The sequence below is a fragment of the Taudactylus pleione genome, unplaced genomic scaffold (genome assembly GCF_031769625.1).
Source record: "Taudactylus pleione unplaced genomic scaffold, aTauple2 ptg000154l, whole genome shotgun sequence".
In the NCBI taxonomy this organism is placed as follows: Eukaryota; Metazoa; Chordata; class Amphibia; order Anura; family Myobatrachidae; genus Taudactylus; species Taudactylus pleione.
Window position 1 is genome coordinate 26560563 of NW_028284556.1, and position 20067 is coordinate 26580629.

The following is a 20067-nucleotide window of genomic DNA, read 5'->3' on the forward strand; positions in this document are numbered from 1 at the left end:
TTCGGACCCCGATAATTAACATTCTATCTCGATGCAAGCGCCGGAGCAATTCATCATTGCTCCAGCGTGGAGACAGCTGATCCGAAAATCAGCTGTCTCCCCGAACTGTTTCACTGTTCCTTTCAGAGCAGTGAGACAAGTGCACATGCATAACCTACAGGTCACGTATGCGCACAAGAGCCCCGTCATCTAGAGAAGGGAGTCGAACAGGGGTGGAGGGATCCGAAAGAACCCTCTTCGCTATCAGGGACTGTTGCAAGGCTGGAGCCAGAGCACTTGTCATCTAAAGATGGCGAATGCTCCCGCACTCAAGCCCTGAAAATATTGTATTTTCGGAGCTTGATTAATTCTGACCCCATACTAGTGTATGGGGACAGTGGCCCATTCAGCAAGAGGAAGGTAAGCAGGAGATATCACAGATACCTTCTTGATGAATGGCCCGAAACTTAATTTCTACAATTGCAGGTAAAAATGTTCATTTTCCCCTGCTTTTGTAGAAATTAAGTGATGATGAATAGGCCCCTATATGATGAAACAAGGGATGCACAGGATGTTATTGTTCATTTAGTCATTTAATCAGTATGTGAGGTAATATATTCCCTATCCTGCATTACCTGTTATCACATAGACAGCAGGCGCGTAACCAAATGGGATAGGCCATCCCCTTCCCCAAGTTCAGTCATACATTGTGTGGCTGCACAGTGACTGGGTATGAGATCATCTTACACAGTAGCAAACTGATTGGTGGATGGTGCTGGTCATTCACAAGATGGAGTAGCTGGAGGTCTCCATACTTTAATTAGTGAATGTCTGAAACTATCCACTAATCAGAGTGCAGGCTGCTGTCACATGGCCTGTACAGTGCACAGACAGACAGCAAGACACCACAGGAGGGGCAAGTTATTTAATTGTTTCACCCTACAGATATGTGATCTAATTCCATAATAATTATACCAATAAACTTTTGGGAGTGGGCTCAGTCCAGGGGCGTATCTATAATGGGTATGGGTGCAGGGTGTTTGTGGAGAACATGGGCCCCTGGGTCCAAGGGGGCCACGCACTGCACACCCTGCACCCATAATATTACGTACCTCTCCAGAGTCCCACGTCGGTGCGGGGGTCCTGCGCTGTAAAACAACTGGAAAATGGCCATGGTGGCCATTTTCTAGGGGTGAGCGGGTTCGGATTTCTGAAATCCGAACCCCCCCGAGCCCCCCCGATCCGAGTCCGATCCGAGTCAGGCTCGACTTTTCCCGCCTGACTCGGATCTGAAATCGAGGCAAAACGTCATCATCCCGCCTTCCGAGTCTCGCGGGTTTTGGATCCTATATAAGGTACCCGCGTCGGCGCCATTTTCTCACTCGGCTGTGGACAGTGAAGAGGGAGGGTGGGAGTTAGGGCTGTGTAGTGTAGTGTAGTGTAGTGTAGTGTAGTGTAGTGCTGCTGTTGTCCACTACTTCAAAGTCCATAGGGGCTGGCTGTGTTGTGCTGTGCTGCTGTTGTTAATAGGGGCTGTGTCCACTACTTCAAAGTCCATAGGGGCTGGCTGGACTGTGTTGTGCAGTCAGTTCTCCATAGGGGCTGTGTCCACTCCAAAGTCCTGTGCAGTGTCCCAGTCCTAAAGGAGTGCTGTAGTGTTGTCCAGGGGGTGCTCTGTCCATCAGGGGTGCTCCCCCCAAGTGCTAAAAAAATAATATATTTTCTGTGTTTGTGAATTGTGTGCGCAGTAGCCGCACGTGCATCAACAAAGTAGTGCCAAGCGTGCGCCTGTGTCATAAGTAAAGGGCCGGCTGGCTTGATCGTTAAAGGGTGCTGTAACCCCCGAAAGTACACTCCAGTCCAAACGAAAAAAAAAATATTTTCTGTGTTTGTGAATTGTGTGCGCAGTAGCCGCACGTGCATCAACAAAGTAGTGCCAAGCGTGCGCCTGTGTCATAAGTAAAGGGCCGGCTGGCTTGACCGTTAAGGGTGCTGTAACCCCCGAAAGTACACTCCAGTCCAAACCAAAAAAAAAATTATTTTCTGTGTTTGTGAATTGTGTGCGCAGTAGCCGCACGTGCATCAACAAAGTAGTGCCAAGCGTGCGCCTGTGTCATAAGTAAAGGGCCGGCTGGCTTGACCGTTAAAGGGTGCTGTAACCCCCGAAAGTACACTCCAGTCCAAACCAAAAAAAAATTATTTTCTGTGTTTGTGAATTGTGTGCGCAGTAGCCGCACGTGCATCAACAAAGTAGTGCCAAGCGTGCACCTGTGTCATAAGTAAAGGGCCGGCTGGCTTGACCGTTAAGGGTGCTGTAACCCCCGAAAGTACACTCCAGTCCAAACCAAAAAAAAAATTATTTTCTGTGTTTGTGAATTGTGTGCGCAGTAGCCGCACGTGCATCAACAAAGTAGTGCCAAGCGTGCGCCTGTGTCATAAGTAAAGGGCCGGCTGGCTTGACCGTTAAAGGGTGCTGTAACCCCCGAAAGTACACTCCAGTCCAAACCAAAAAAAAATTATTTTCTGTGTTTGTGAATTGTGTGCGCAGTAGCCGCACGTGCATCAACAAAGTAGTGCCAAGCGTGCGCCTGTGTCATAAGTAAAGGGCCGGCTGGCTTGACCGTTAAGGGTGCTGTAACCCCCAAAAGTACACTCCAGTCCAAACCAAAAAAAAAATTATTTTCTGTGTTTGTGAATTGTGTGCGCAGTAGCCGCACGTGCATCAACAAAGTAATGCCAAGCGTGCGCCTGTGTCATAAGTAAAGGGCCGGCTGGCTTGACCGTTAAAGGGTGCTGTAACCCCCGAAAGTACACTCCAGTCCAAACCAAAAAAAAATTATTTTCTGAGTTTGTGAATTGTGTGCGCAGTAGCCGCACGTGCATCAACAAAGTAGTGCCAAGCGTGCGCCTGTGTCATAAGTAAAGGGCCGGCTGGCTTGACCGTTAAAGGGTGCTGTAACCCACAAAGTACACTCCAGTCCAAACCAAAAAAAAAATTATTTTCTGTGTTTAGCCGCACGTATATATCAAATCGATATAACATAAATGGAGGACCAAACTTTCTCCGATAAAAATAAAATAGAGAAAGATCAAGAACCACTTCCTCCTAGTGCTGAAGCTGCTGCCACTAGTCATGACATAGACGATAACATGCCATCAACGTCGTCTGCCAAGGCCGATGCCCAATGTCATAGTAGAGGGCACATACAATCCCAAATGGCAAAGTTCAGGAAAATGACCTTGAAAAAGACATTTAAATCAGCTGAAGAGAAACGTAAACTTGCCAATATGCCATTTACGACACGGAGTGGCAAGGAACGGCTAAGGTCGATCCCTAGTATGTTCATGACTAGTGGTTCAGCTTCACATGACGATGGAAGCCCTCCTCCCACTAAAAAAATCAAAAGAGTTAAGCTGGCAAAAGCACAGCGAAGAACTGTGCTTTCTAAGAAGATATCACAAATCCCCAAGGAGAGTCCAAGTGTGGTGGTGGTTGCGATGCCTGACCTTCCCAGCACTGGACGGGAAGAGGTGGCTCTTTCCACCATTTGCACGCCCCCTGCAAGTGCTGAAAGGAGCACCCACAGTCCACTTGCTGATATGCAAATTGAAGATGTCACTGTTGAAGTACAACAGGATGAGGATACTGGTGTAGCTGGCGCTGAGGAGGAAGTTGGCGAGGAGGATTCTGATGGTGATGTGGTTTGTTTAAATCAGGCTCCGGGGGAGACAGTTGTTGTCCGTGGGATGAAAAAGCCCATCACGGTCATGCCTGGGCAGAAGACCAAACATTCCACCTCTTTGGTCTGGCAATATTTCTATCCAAATCCGGACAACAACGGTCTTGCCATATGTGCCATATGTAAAGGTGAAATAAGTAGGGGTAGGGACGTCAACCACCTAGGAACATCCTCCCTTATACGGCACCTGCAGCGCGTTCATAAAAAGTTACTGTCAAGTTCAGAAACTTTGGCTAAGACCGTAAGCAGTCCAGGGACACCTAAATCCCGTTGTCCTGTTGTATCCAAGCGCCTGCAAACCACACCGTCAACTCCCTCCTCGTCAATTTCCTCCTTAGTCAGGATCGGAAGTAGTCCTGCAGGCCATGTCACTGGCATGACTGACTCTCCTATCCGGGATTCCTCTGGAGGATCCTGCATTGCTACGCCTACTGCTGCCGCTGCTGCTGTTGCTGCTGCTGGGAGTCGTTCATCATCCCAGAGAGGAAGTAGGAACACCACTACTTTTACTAAACAATTGACCCTCCAACAGTCCTTAGCGAGGAGGATGAAGTACGACAGCAGTCATCCTGAAGCAAAACGTATAACTGAGGCCTTGACCGCTATGTTGGTGTTAGACGTGCGTCCGGTATCCGCCATTAGTGCAGTGGGATTTAGACAATTGATGGAGGTAGTGTGTCCCCGGTTCCAAATCCCGTCTAGATTCCACTTCACTAGGCAGGCGATACCGAGACTGTACAGAAACGTCAGAAAAAGTGTCCTCAGTGTCCTGAAAAATGCCGTTGTACACAATGTCCACTTAACAACGGACATGTGGACAAGTGGAACAGGGCAGACTAAGGACTATATGACTGTGACAGCCCACTGGGTAGATGTATCACCTTACGCAGCAACAGCAGCAGCGTCACCAGTAGCAGCATCTCAGAAATGCCAGCTCGTTACAAGGCAGGCTACGCTGTGTATCACCGGTTTCAGTAAGAGGCACACCGCCGACAACCTCTTAGAGAAACTGAGGGAAATCATCGCCCAGTGGCTTACCCCACTTAGACTCTCCTGGGGATTTGTGATATCTGACAACGCCACCAATATTGTGCGGGCATTACATCTGGGCAAATTCCAGCACGTCCCATGTTTTGCTCACACAATAAACTTGGTGGTGCAGAATTTTCTGAAAAGCGACAGGGGCGTGCAGGAGACGCTTTGGGTGGCCCGAAAAATTTCTGGCCACTTTCGCCATTCAGCGACTGCGTGCTGAAGACTGGAGCGCCAGCAAACACTCTTGAACCTGCCCCGCCATCACCTGAAGCAAGAGGTTGTGACGCGGTGGAACTCAACCCTCTATATGCTTCAGAGGATGGAGGAGCAGCAAAAGGCCATACAAGCCTATACATCCACCTATGACATAGGCAAAGGAGGGGGTATGCACCTGACTCAAGCGCAGTGGAGAATGATTTCCGTGTTGTGCAAGGTTCTCCAGCCCTTCGAACTTGCCACACGTGAAGTCAGTTCAGACACTGCCAGCTTGAGTCAGGTCATTCCCCTCATCAGGCTTTTGCAGAAGCAGCTGGAGAAAGTGAAGGAGGAGCTAAGACGGAGCGATTCCGCTCGGCATGTGGGACTTGTGGATGAAGCCCTTCATTCGCTTTGCCAGGATTCCAGGGTGGTCAATCTGTTGAAATCAGACCACTACGTTTTGGCCACCGTGCTCGATCCTAGGTTTAAAGCCTATGTGGTGTCTCTCTTTCCGGCCGACACAAGCCTGCAGAGGTGCAAAGACCTGCTGGTGAACACACTGTCAGCTGAAGCGGAACGTGACACGTCAACGGCTCCTTCTTCATTTTCTCCTGCAACTGGGGCTGCCAGGAAAAAACTTAGGTATCCTAAGCAACCCGCTGGCGGTGATGCAGGGCAGGCAGGACCAAGTTTGGACATCTGGTCCGGACTGAAGGACCTGGCAACAATTTCTGACATGTCTACTGTCACTGCATATGATACTGTCACCATTGACAGAATGGTGGAGGATTACATCGGTGACAGCATCCAAGTAGGCATGGCAGACAGTCCATACCTGTACTGGCAGGAAAAAGAGGCAATTTGGAGGCCCCTGTACAAACTGGCTTTATTTTACCTGAGTTGCCCCCCCTCCAGTGTGTACTCCGAAAGAGTGTTTAGTGCAGCCGGGAACCTTGTCAGCGAAAGGCGTAGGAGGTTGCTTCCACAGAATGTGGAGAAGATGATGTTCATCAAAATGAATTATCAGCTCTTCCAGGGAGACCAGCCTCCAGAAGGTACAGAGGGACCTGTGGTGGTGGATTCAAGTGGGGACGAGTTAATACTTTGTGAGGATGAGGATGTACACACTGAAGAGGGTGAGGAATCGGTGGATGAGGAGGATGAGGATGACATCTTGCCTCCATAGAGCCAGTTTGTGCAGGGACACATTAATTGCCAGCTTGTTTTGTGGGGGCCCAAACGAACCAATCATTTCAGCCACAGTTGTGTGGCAGACCCTGGCGCTGAAATGATTGGTTTGTTAAAGTGTGCATGTCCTGTTTATACAACATAAGGGTGGGTGGGAGGGCCCAAGGACAATTCCATCTTGCACCTCTTTTTTTTCTTTGCATTATGTACAGTTTGGGGCCTAGTTTTTCAAACTGCCATCCTGTCTGCCACTGCAGTTTCACGCCTAGATGGGTCACGTGTTTGTGCCGCCCACTCGTGTCGCTTAGCATAGTCATCCAGCTACCTCGGTGCAACGTTTTGGACATAAAAACACTATTGTGAGGTGTGAGGTGTTCAGAATAGACTGGAAATGAGTGGAAATTAAGGTTATTGAGGTTAATAATAGCATAGGAGCAGAAAAACCTACAAATTCTGTGATTTTAGCTGTTTTTATGCTTTTTAAAAAAAAAAATACAGATCCAAAACACAAAACCCAGAACCCAAAACACGGAAGGGTGGTTTTGGCAAAACCAATCCAGATCCAAAACACGAAGAAAGATCCAGATCCAAAACCAAAACACAAAACACGAAAAGTGGCCGGTGCACACCCCTACCATTTTCCCGTTGTTTCCGCATGCGCAGTACAGGGAAAATGGACGCCGCTGCAGTGCCCAGAGTCTATAACTCCAGCGCTGGCCGCGAACAGCTCATTGTGCAGCCGGCCGCCGGGCAGAGAGGAGGGGGCCCGTGTCGGAGACTGCACACGGGCCCCCTCCTCTCTAGAAAGGCCCTGGCTCAGTCTCATAATTATTTCAGAGATCTGATTTTATATTATATTATATAGAAGGTAGATTTAAATTATATTATGCTGTATTATATTATGTATATTATATTGTGCTGCTAGAGATCTACGGTCTCATTTAGCATTACTGCAGAGATTGGTAAGGAGGGGAATATTTTACATTATAATGTCATCAGAGATATGGGGCCTGATTTTGAATTACAGAGATTGAAGTATGGGGTACTCTATATTAAAATGCCAACAGAGATCTCATGAACAACCATGGCTGTGTATGAATTTAATAATTATTTAAGACACTTTCATAGAGGAGCTGACTATAAAAACTCAAAGTTCAATATTATCATCAGCATCAATCAACTGATTTGCTGAGTGACAGACATGAGCCCTGAGATGTATAAGTCACCCTCTTAGAATTTACCTTCTTCATCCAGCGAGAAGTGTAGACTATTCCTGCTGGGAGGTGGTGACATAATCTGTAGAGCACATCCTCAGAGGTGACCTCAGAAGAATAGAAAAGAAAATGTGTTAAAATTATACTCTTAACTTATATAGAGAATATACACATAAAATATAAACATGAATACGAAAACCATCAGCTTAAAACCATCTCTTCGTTCCATAACCATCTTCCAGGTGTTAGGCCATCTCGCTCCATGCAGGTGGAAGGCTGGTGTTCTGGGGAAGGTCCTCCAGTTGGAGCCCACATATGAGAACCCTCTGAACAGCTCCTGGTCCATTGAGCTCAGTGATGTTATCTGAGCCTCTGCTGCTTCCATCTCCTCGATGTTACATCCTCGGGAGCTGTGTTCAATGGTGGGCTACAGGAAGAAGAGACAAATAAACATCCATGTACTAAAATCTGATTTCAAATTCATAAAAGCTAAAAGTGTTAGAAAAAAGTAAGATGTGACATGTATCTATGGATCCGCTGATAGCACAGACTAGTGTAGTGTGGTCCTGCTCAGTGGCCTCTGTATAAAGGGTGCGGGGTGTGCGGTGCATATATTGTAGGCTGCAAAGTCTACTGGGGCCCAAACCATACCAGGGCCAAAACTAGGATTTTTCTCACCCGCGGGAAGGCAGTAATTTGACCCCTCCCCCCCAAAAAAACAACAAAGAAGACATTTTTTTATGTGCAATGCATGTGCACTCCTGAAAAGGGTTTGTGGTTTCATGTATTACATTACGCAACACAGTAATGCCCACAACACATTATACCACAGTAATGTCCCTTACAACACATTATGCCACAATAATGCCCCTTACACATTATGCCACAGTAATGCCCCTTAGACAGTAAGCCACCTTAATACCCCTTACACATTATGCCACAGTAATGCCCCTTACACATTATGCCATAATAATGCCCTCTTACACATTATGCCACAGTAATACCCTTTACACATTAACCCACCATAATGCACCTTACACATTTATGTCCCCCTTCCTTCCCTGAAGCCTCTCACCTTGTTCCCAGGATTTGAAGCCCCTCACCCTAAAAGTTGGAGCTGCACGCCGCATTGGCAAGCTTGCTTTCCAGCTAAGGATTTCGGGCCACATGCCTGCATTGGCAGGCAACCGTCCACAGCCCTTGAGAGACAAACACCACCATCATTCTAATGTGACACCGGTCATGGGCCTATCAGAGCTTGCAGACCGGCAGCCGCTGCTGATTTGCAGCTGGTCCACGAGCTCTGATTGGCTCTCAATTGGCACCACATGAGAATGATTGCAGCTCTGTGTCTCTGCAGGGCAGCGGGCGGCTGCCTGCCAGTCCCGGCATGCAGCTCCAAACCCACACTAACAGCCAGGTACCTTAGGCCCCTGCTCAGCAGCCTGTTCTCAGTGCCCCCATGACCAGCGTCAAGGGCACGTGCCCCCCTAGTAGCTGCCCTGACCATACACCCTGCACCCATGTTCAATACTTAGCTCTCCAGAGTTCCATGTTGGCAGTGGCTGGACTCAATATAATAATGTACATGAAATCACATACTACATATGGGTGCAATGTTATTTCACTAGCTAAATAAAGCAGGTAATGCCACAGTGATCACCATGTGGATAGGCTGAGCGATGTCCTCTCATCATAAAATGATAGTTGACCTTCATCTTTTTATTATATTTGTAAATGACCCTTATTATCTTTAAATGCATTAATTGTGCAAAACTGCTTTTTTTCCTATACTTACTGGGTCAGGGACATGTGGTGGTGGGAGTCTAAGGGCTTCCAGCGAGACCCAATCCATACGCTGGAACAAAGGATGCTGGCGGATGTTTCCGGTGACTCCCAAACGCCTGGATGGATTTTTACACAGGAGCTGCTTAATGATGTCTTTAGCCACAGCTTCTGCCTCGTGGAACCGTCTGGGATGGAAGCGACGGGTTCCGGTAATCATTTCATTAATGATGACACCAAATGAATACCAATCCACTCCAGCGTTGTACTCCTCTCCTGCCAGCATCTACCATAAGAGAGATATTATAGCACATTGTTACTCTATCATTATCTACTATATGCCATGTGTCTGTGTCTCATTGGCACTAGTTCTTTGCTATTATCATCCCACCTCTTTCAGTAGGTAACACTTTGGGCAGCATTCTATTAGCTGAGTCTTTGCCGCAAAGTGGCTAAAAACGTCACAACCGTGACTAGGAATGGTCATATAGGGCTTTCTATTGATGGTCACCTTCCATGGTGCCATCGATGATAACCATCGATGGTGCAAAACAAAACATCTATGGAAAACCATTGATGGTTTGCACCACTTGATGCCCACTGCTGCTTAATAAATAGTGTGTCGCGGGCCAATATAAAACGTGGGGTGGGACTTAGCAAACTACCAGGGGGCGCAGCTAAGCTCCTTGTCTCTCTGTAGAAGAAAAAAACATTGAGCTCCATTGGCTCTCTGCAATCGATAGCAAAACCGTTGCCCATTGGCATTAAATGCTTGTTAAATATCGATGGTCGATGGCCATCCTTAGCCATGACTTCCACGGACAGAACTCACAGTGAATCTGCCACTCAGTGACGTTATTAGGGAAGTGTGAGCAGTGTCATTGTGCAGGGCCCTTGGTATGGCACTGTCTCTGTCCCAGGCTCCTGTATTTGGCTTGCAGGGTGCCTGGTTACTACAAACACACACTCTGCAGAGCTGCCTGGAGTGTCGTAACACCATGAAGTCACATATTCAGGGGCGGGGCTTGCACAGGGTGCCACAGAGTACTTCCCCAGCACTGCTGTCACACATGCTTGCTCCTGGGTAGGCAGGTCAGTGACGCTCTTATTAACAGTACAATAAAGGTGTGATGGCACAGGTATGAGCAGATGGAGGCCAGAATTATTATTTGGGGTAGGTCAGGGACGTGTGCACATTCACTGATGATGATCACCAGCACTAGCGATCCACTTGTCAATGAATGATGGCGAATGCACCACTTATGCTGACAGGACATATAGGGCCTGATTATGAATTGGATGCAATGCCGATGGTCACAGAGTTGGGCAATTTTTGTTACTGCGCTTACCCGAAAATCCCTAAAACTATTACGGCGCATGTGTTACACAGTGTGTGCGCACAAAGACACTGATGAGCCGCACACCATCAGACATGTGCTTGGCATTCCTGGGTGGTGACTGGGAGGTGGCTAAACAGATGCACAGAGATGGTCTGTCTTATGGGCATGTCAGTAACGTGTTTGTGTACATGGGTGCTCAATCACTCACAGCGAGGCCATACTTGTATAATCTGCACCTGCCATAGGGCTGGTATAAGTTTCTATGGTGTGACCGATGGTGGTGACTACAGATGCACCAGGCAGTATTACAGCATCTACATATGCCCATAGTGACGTCTCAGTCCTTGCACACACAGATGTACACCAGGGAAGGGCTGTGTAGTGGCATTACATAGTATCACATACGGGCGATCACCAAAGACACAGTCACGTCTGCTCCCACCTCTGACTTAGGCCCATAATGTTTTATTTGTGTGTGGTGTAACCATTGTTTTCTCCATATGGAGAGTTTTTTCTATGTTTTAGAAAAGATTTTTACATTTTATGCCTAAAAGTGATGTATACACTGTATTTTGCAGTCAAAACAAATGGCAAAAAACATTGATTAATAATGTAATAAGTGTATGTGACATCTGCCAGGCGTAAGCCGGAGCATATGCTGCTGATGGTAGAATATATTATACCCCTCACCTCTGGTGCCATATATCCAGGGGTTCCAGCGTAGGCTGTGGTTGTCTGGTCACCAAAGATGTTATCGATTGCCAGGCCGAAATCAGCAATTTTCAGATGACCAGACTCTGCCATCAGGATGTTATCTGGCTTTAGGTCTCTAAAAAGAAAGATTTATAATAAATGAGAACTGTTTTGTCTAGTGAGAAATATATACTGTACATGAATTACCAGTAGTAATACAGGAGTCACATTTTGCAGACAGCGCCACCTAGTGATTACAGTGATTTCAGTTCTTACTTTAAGCGTAATAAGAAAGTGCACATCACTGTGACCTGATTATGTATGAAATTGGAATTATTAGTATAATTACCGATGGATGATACCCTTAGAGTGCAGGTGTTGTACACCACATGTGATCTCAGCTGCGTAGAACCTTAAAGAGAGGAAATGATTGTAACTTGTTGACATTAGAAAAAGGTAGAAAACCTGATATCCCAACTTACCCCCTCATGTCATAACACTGCCCCTGTCACATGACACCCTGTTATCACTGACACATTCTCACAACTATGTCCCCACATGATCAGCAGCACATTGACATATATGCAAGACATTCCATGATCTAATATGTTAGCAGGGCTATCAAGACAATGGTGGGACCAGGTGATATACAGGGGGTGTGGTCAAATCCCCCTGCAAAAAATTAGTGGAAAATACTATGTGCACCTGCAAAGGGGGGTGTTTATCCCCCTCGAGAGCTGGCCCAGGCACCCTGCCAAGCCCCTCACACAAGTCCAGGCCCCGGTAATTAGTATCTGCTCCCCCTTCTCTCTGTGCCCCTGCATGTTATTCTATCCATACTCACATTCCACATAAAGACCAAATTAATGTGATCAGACCGTGCCTTAATGAAAAGATTACATTGAACATTTGCCATTCCCTGGAGAGGATGGCCCAGGTGTATGGGATGGGGGCATGTACATTAAAGTCTGCATTTTATTTAAGTCTAACTCCTTTCAATGCAGATGTAATGCAGCTCAAAACTGAGTATTATTATCTTAAACAAGATCTATTGATAAGGACAAGGTACCCCAGTAATGTTAGCTGCTGGGCTATCTAGCATCCTAGCTTTGGGTAAAGGTGTAGGGGTAGGAAATATTAAGGGGAACTTACAAAAGGAGTACAACCCTTATACTGTCCCTATCTGTGCACACACTGTTACAGTTCATTTCAGTACATGTCTGTTGTATTTGAGGTGCTTACGTTGCGCTGGTGATGTCCAAGCGGCCTTTCCTCTGCAGGAACTGGTATAAGTCCCCGCCACTCGCGTATTCCAGACCCAGAAATAGATGGTTCTGTTTCATTGGACACACACAATAGTCATATAATACATTTTATTAGGAGAACATGGCAACAACTCCAAGTGAGCGTACTGGCTCATAGTAACATTATTACCCAAGAAGAGATGAATCCTGTATATGTTAGATGTGTAAATATAAATAAAGAATCCCAACTAATGATCCTTGTCTAATAAGAAATACACTGTACCGTGGTCTGGAAGGCAAGGTGACCATGGATGAGGAAGGCACTACCAGACGCAACCTCTAGCACCCTGCGCTCCACAAACACCAGCTCCGGGTCCTTCAATAGCAGATTTCTCTTCTTGATGACCTTCACTGCCAGTCGCTGACCAGTCAGAGAGTCCTCAGCCAGCAGGACCTACAGGTGATAGAGGCATACACACACAATCATATTTCTACTTACATTTTATTACCTCCACACGCATCCAGGTAGCTCCATATCTTTAGAGGTTAGCGGTATATTGTATTTCCAGTGTCATTAAAGTAAAAAAAAATGTCATTTTTAGATATTATTTGATTCTATAACAGAGTAGACTGTGGATGACGTTTCTGTAAATGACAATAGTAATATGCAGTCAGCCAGCACAGGAGTAAGGCCTACCCGGCTACTTTCCTGGAATGAGACTCCAGAATATTCCCAGATTAATGATGTGACAGGGGAATAGTGCCATTAAGTCCTGCCCCCACTGCAGGGCCGGAATAAAGGGGGGGCGACAGGGGCAGTCGTCCCTGGGCCCCACACATGGAGGGGCCCCCACACAGGATCAGTGTGACCCTGCCGAGAACAGGTGTCCAGTGACAGTGCCGCTGCATACAGCTCAGAGCGGCTCCCGAGTCTTCTTCTCACCGGCGCCACGTGACACATTACGTCCGTGACGCCGATTGGAGGACCAGGCAGCAACTCTGCCGGGAGGAGGTCACGCCCGCACCCCATCACTCAGATAAGTCAGCAGCAGAGTCTTTGGGGGTAGGAGGGCAGAAGGCTTAGGGGGAAGCTCCGTGTGGCTTGAAGGGGCCCCCGCAATTTAAGTGGCCCCCACAAGCCTTAATCTGGCCCTGCCCCACTGCTTTATGGTTATGCTTAATGACATACATGGAGTGACAATGATAATATATTCATGATGCCTCCTTTACTACAATGTCTGAGTCACACAGTTGTTACCTGAGTTATGTAACCACAGTCACATGACTTACCTTCCCAAAGCTGCCCTGGCCCAGTAGATGGCAGAAGGACAGCCTCTTGATGTATGTAGAGACTGTTTCTCCAGGAGCAGCTTCCTGAACACCACTTCCTCCTTATAGGGATAAAAAAGTGAACAATATAACATTTACTATTCAGAGTTAGGGCTCTATTTATTATCATTAGTTTTACTAAAATTAAGTGAAAAAGGGTGTTTTCACACCCTTTTCACATTACTTTAGTTTCACCTAAAGTTACTACAGGGCAATTGGAGTAGAATTTGTAAAATTCTACTCCAACCCCACATATCACTTATTTTTAGTAATCAGATCACATTTCCAATAATTGGAATGGGAAATGCGATCTGTGTGCAAGTTACTAAAAATAAATTGTGAAAAATATACCTGGGGAGGCCCTGTGATAATAACGCCACCTGGAGGTGGCGTTATCCAGGGTCTCCCCCGGTTACCGGACTCCTGCTCCGCTCTAACATGCAGAGCATAGCTCGGAGTCGGCCCCAGTGATCAGCTGTGTGGTCTAAACAGACCACATGCTGATACACTGCAAAAAAAAAGAAAGGAAGAAAAAAAAATGTACTTACCTGAGTCCAGGGACCGGAGTTTGGGGCTCCGGTGATGTCCTCCCTCCAGTCAGCTGGTCTCCCTTACTGCACTGCGGCCCGGTCATCAGGTGACTGGGCCCCAGTGCAGTATGGGATGTCAGCTGACAGGAGTAATATCACACTACAATCTGCATTCCCAATGCGGATTGTAGTAAATAGAGCTCTTAGAGGCACATGTAAAATGCATGTATTGTACATTATTGTATTGTATTACACCATTATGTAACTGTAATGCAGTCAGAATACTGTTGTGTACAGAGAGAGCACATAAACTCAGCCATACAGAGGAAAGTGGGTCAGCAATTGCTACTGTTGGAAAAATGGTCAGGGATGGGCTGTGGAGGGGTATTTGCACCTCAGGCTGGTGTCATATTGCATCACCTTGTGCCAGTCAGTTGCTTAATATTATTTGTATAATAGCTGGATGGGCTGACCATCAGTGTATCTGGGATATCCTCAGTGGGCCCCATTGCTTAACCATTTAATTGACTAGTATTTTCCAAAAATTACCCCAAAATTGTTGATTTTTTTAAATGATCAAATTATGTAAATAACTATTTACACCTGATTTGGTAAAACGCAATTAATAAATATGTAGATTATTAATTACATTATATTGAATAAGGGTAATAGTTCTTATTTATATAATTTGATTATTTAATAAATCAATAATTTTTGGAACAATTTAAAAGAAGAGTTTTATACAGGTAAAAAAAACTTTATAGTGATATATAGTGTGTGTGTATATATATATATATATATATATATATATATACCATTTTTATAACTGTATAAAACATAATTTTACTTACACTTATCAGCCCTGCAAAAAGCCAGCAGCAGCAGTGAGTGGGCAATCCTGCGGGGCTGGCCAGGTGAGCAGTGCATGTAAATGGGGAGAGACCAGAATACACAGCATCCCTGAGCCCCTTGAGCTCAGGCTGCAGGGAGACTGTTTTTAAGCAGGAGACTGAGCTATTAATTTTATTATTATTATTATGTGGGTTAGTAATTTAATGTTATTGGATAGAGGACTTGGCTATTTATTAGTGTGGAGATATTATTATTTAATGTAATGGGGATGTGGGCTGGGCTATTAATTTATTGGTGTGGTGGGGTAATCATTTAGCAGTGGATGGGAACTGTTTATTTAATGATGAGGGATATTAATATAATAGTGGCATCTTGGCAATGTCTATTCATTTAAGGTGGGGATGAGGGTTATTTATTAAATATTGATGTTAATATGGGCTTTATAGGATGGAAGGTATATTTATTTATTGGGGATGGCTACATGGGATCAACAGTGGTTATGTTTATTATGTTGGTCTCAGAATGGGAGATGTGAAATGACTGAGCAGTGAGCGCTGTATACCGTGATCACTCGCACCGCCGGTATTCTGTGCTGACTGCCCCAATTCCTGACAATGCGCCTGTGCTTCTGCGCAGTGTGTAACTTCCCGTATCCCCATACAACTGCATGCCTGAAAACTCTCTGTAACCCTGGTTGTCTCTAGAATATGTGTTATTTATTAATGGCAATGTGAAGGCACAATTGTCCCGTGGGCTATATTGCACTTTATACATTATATTGGGTAGGAATAATGTACTATAACTGTGAGGGAGGAGTGCCAGTCCCTTATTTTGCCAGGGGCCTTTGCCATATAAACTGTAGGTGGGGCCAGCGGTGTAACTAGGTATTTGAAGACCCCATAGCAAAAGTTTGAGAAGGCCCCTATGTAGCACCCAATGGAAGTGTAGGACTGGCCCACAATGGTACAGGGTAGACCCCTGGTGGGCCCCACTGCCCAAGGGCCTACCCTCTTCTCTCTTGCTCAGGTTCCAGACTGTACACTTAGCATTCCCGCTAGGAAGGCTGGAAGGCAAAAAGCGCCCTGCCCTCCAGAAGGAGGGCAAAAAGCGCCCTGCCCTAACAGCCTGCGGGAGCCGCCTTCACCCGAGGGTCGCAGTGTCCCGCGGGTGAAGAAATGTGCGGTGACCCGGTCACCCCCGGAGAATATAGACGCCGGGCTCACTGTCCTTAGGGCTTGGGGGCTGCCCGGCGTGTCCGTAAGTTTACTATATAGATTCTTTAAGGGACCCAGACCATGCACTCTTAATGGTTAGCCAAGCCTCTGTGGAGGCTGGCCACAACCCCAAATATGGGCCCCTATCACTGCATTCCCCCGGTGGGCCCTTCATGCTCCAGTCCGAGACTCCCCAATGGTAAAAAATATAACACATATAACTTTGACAAGGTAGATCAGCCCCCATCAGCACTGGGCCCTAAAGCAGGTGTACCCCTTGCACCTATTGTAGTTAGTAGGGATTAGCACAAGATGAGAAGTCAAGGCTAAAGCAACATGCAGGGCCGGCACGAGGCATGTTCAACCATTGCAGTCGAACAGGGGCGCCACCCCATTGAGGGCATACCCCTTCCAACCTTCCCAATTTTCGGCGGGACAGTCCCGTTTTTTGGGCACTGCCCTGCTGTTCCACCCGTGGGCCGAAGTGTCCCACTGGTGGTCGGCAGGTTGGACACTCCCACCGCCGCAGCTGTGCCAACCCCATAGAAAAGTAATGGACAATTCAGTGCAGGAAGAGGGCTGGGGGCAGCCCAGCTACTGAAGGAGTGCTGGGCTTGCCCCCAGCCTGATGTTAAATGGGAGACGTGCCATACAGGCATGTCCCCAATTAGCGTCACTTAGGGGGCATGGTCTACGATAATTAGGCCACGCCTCCTTTTTGGGCACTCACGACTTCACTGAGTGCAGGGTGAGGGGCATCGTATTCCCTCTCCACACAGGGCGTGACTCCTCCTAGAGCCGGCCCTGGTAACATGCAATAGTATGTGGAGTTGCAGCAACTCAAGGGGGAGCATATTACAGTAAACAGACCTAAATACATAAAAAATGCTATAAAGTATTCAGTTATACCCCATGTATTTCATTAATGTAGAGGTCAGATTGTATGCTGTGCTCCATTTTGTTGTGGCTAAAGAGTATTGTCATTTAAAATACTCCCTGGAACTACAGTGAAACATCTTACAATGGAATTGTTTCCTCTATGAGTAACAAGTAGATATAGCTTATTAGGAGCATCTCCACATAATTGTGGGCTATGCAGGGATTGTGCATATGTGTAAATACACCTGTATATTCAGGAGGATCTCTTGCACCAGGGAAAGGGCTGACACAAGTGAGAACTGAAAATAATGACAGCTATGAAGCCAAGCGTACAGATTGTAGCAGTCCAGTCACAAGGATGCATACAACTCAGCGTGTGGGTGATATCTGTATTTAGGGCCTGATTCATTATAGATCGCTATTGCGATCGCAGCTGTGATAATGCATGCAGTTCTGCTGCAAAATATGCTAATGTTTGCAACCACTCAGCCAGCATAGAGACGCCCACTACCGCTTTCTCACATCCGTAATACCTCTCAGTCCTGAGTATAAATTGGTAACAATGAGTAACATCGGCCCCTCTAACAGAATTACAGCAGGTCTGACCTGTCCCAGGAATTGAAACAAACAGATCACAGGTGCACAACCCCAAATTACTAATATATATAAATACATTTGCAATCAAATTTTGCAATCGATAGAGCTTTTAGCATAATCATGGCCAAGGTTATGGGCCTACCCACCATATCTAGGTAACCTCTTTAGGGTAGGTCCCTAACATACTAGGGGTCAAATCCAGATCGCACGACACCCCCAAACTAGCCCAGCTAAGCCGCCCTAGGGCACCGCCATAATAGGAAAAGTGAAGTGTAAAAGAAATAGTTACGAGCAGTCACAGCTGCATATATATATATACAGGGTGTGCAGTCCAGGAATCTTTCCTATATACTGAATCTTTCCTGTCTCAGGAATTGCAGGTTCCGTTGCATGCAGTGAGTACTCAGGCTGCATATGTCGTCACAGTAGCTAATGTATGCACACCCATGTAATGGCGTTCAAACGGACAGGCACGCCTGGGTTTCTCCTACCACTCCCTCGTCAACACCCCCAAACACTGACATCCCATCACTCACTCTGCGATGGCTTTCTATCTGTGTGTGTAAATGCAATGCTAACCTTCACATGCGCACTGCGGTGCATACACATGCGCAGTATGCACCATTGACCGATATGCGTATGCAGTTGCAATTGCGATCCATGCTGTTTCAGGCCCTTAGTTCCATATATGCAATGCTGGAGCTATTATGGCCAACTCGCATTGCACTCTGCATTTAAAACCAGACATATGATCATTACCCAGCTGCATGCAGTCAGCTGTTATCATGCTTGTAATTAACCAGTTTATTTAAGGTGGTAAAAGATTATGGTTTTACAGATGCAGCAAAGTTTGTTGCAGCAAACAGAATGTATTATGCTATTTATTCATATAACCCGGGTTACTGACAGCTTAACTCAGATCCTCCAACGCATACTTGTCTACTCTCCCAGAACTCTCCCGATAATCGGGTGCTGCTCCCCGCAAGACAAGGCAAGTCCCCCGGAATGGCCTCCGGCACGTCGCAAACCGGCAAAAGTGGGCGGTCCGGGGGTGCGATGACGCGATTTGCGCTGAATTTCGTCATCGTAGCCCCGCCCCCTGCCTTATAATGTCAGTAATACTGCCATTCTAAAGCGGGGGGTGGGGCCACTATGATGCGATCGTGTCGGCACGCTCCCGCTCCACCTACCTGAACCGCCCCCACCCTCCCTGCTGGATGGACCTGGCAGCCCCCTCCCGAAGCCCCCTGCAGAAAAGTCGGTAAGTATGCTCCAACGTGACCATTCCATTAGGAATAAAATGCTCTGCTCCTGGACTTCCCTCTTAATTTATGATTGCAGACACCTGTGCTGAAACACCTGTCTCATCAATTACCTAGTTCAGCACAGGTGACTGCAATCATACATTAGGTGGGACCCCAGGAGCAGAGCATTTTGTATCTAATGGAATAGGTCATGTTAACTGTGATTCAAGATATCAGAGATTTAGTTGTGACAACCATTTACTGCACTAAATCCTGCCCCATATGTAAATAACTGGATAAAACCACATACTCTTCAGCAGTAAACATATACCTATTGTAGTCAGCTGTAAGGTGCCCATGCAGGAGAGCACAATCTCTTTCTCATAGTAATTATGCCTGCTGCCCCTTTACATTAAGCATCCTATTTCCATAGCCAGGGCCAAAACTAGGATATCTGTCACCCAGTGCAAGGCAGCAATTTTGCGCCCCCTCCCTTCCCGTACCTGGATTTTGTCCTTGCTCCTCAATAAGGCAGTGCACTACTCAGACATACCTGGTATAGTGACTTACATTATTCCACACATCATAATGCCCATTACACATTATGCCACACACTGCAATGCCTATTACCAAAGTGCCACTTACATATTTGCCCGACACCATTTTATGCCCCACAGTAATGCTTCTAATTACTTTAAAATTACCTGCTCGTTGCCAGGGGGTTTATGCTCATTGCCAGGGGTTACATGCTCGTTGCCAGGGGGTTTCATGCTCGTTGCCAGGGGGTTTCATGCTTATTGTCAGGGTATTTATGCTTGTACCAGGGGTTACATGCTCGTTGCCATGGGGTTTCATGCTTGTTGCCAGGAGTTACATGCTCATTGCCATGGGGTTTATGCTCGTTGCCATGGGGTTTATGCTCGTTGCCATGGGGTTTATGCTCGTTGCCAGGGGTTTCATGCTTGTTGTCAGGGGATTTCATGCTTGTTACCAGGGGTTCCATGCT

General features: G+C 46.6%; 1 protein-coding gene across 1 annotated transcript; it reads right to left on the bottom strand.

Annotated features, from left to right (window-relative positions):
- Window positions 1-7312: 7312 nt before the first annotated feature.
- LOC148521961 (protein kinase C delta type-like) lies at window positions 7313-18520 on the bottom strand. Its single transcript, XM_088474327.1, has 9 exons — window positions 18397-18520; window positions 13707-13807; window positions 12700-12870; window positions 12415-12506; window positions 11522-11584; window positions 11170-11308; window positions 9153-9425; window positions 7548-7781; window positions 7313-7462 (listed from the first exon to the last, which is right to left on the bottom strand). The coding sequence occupies exons 1-9, from the start codon at window positions 18440-18442 to the stop codon at window positions 7313-7315; spliced, it is 1269 nt and encodes a 422-aa protein (XP_088330453.1). The 5' UTR covers window positions 18443-18520.
- Window positions 18521-20067: the final 1547 nt, after the last annotated feature.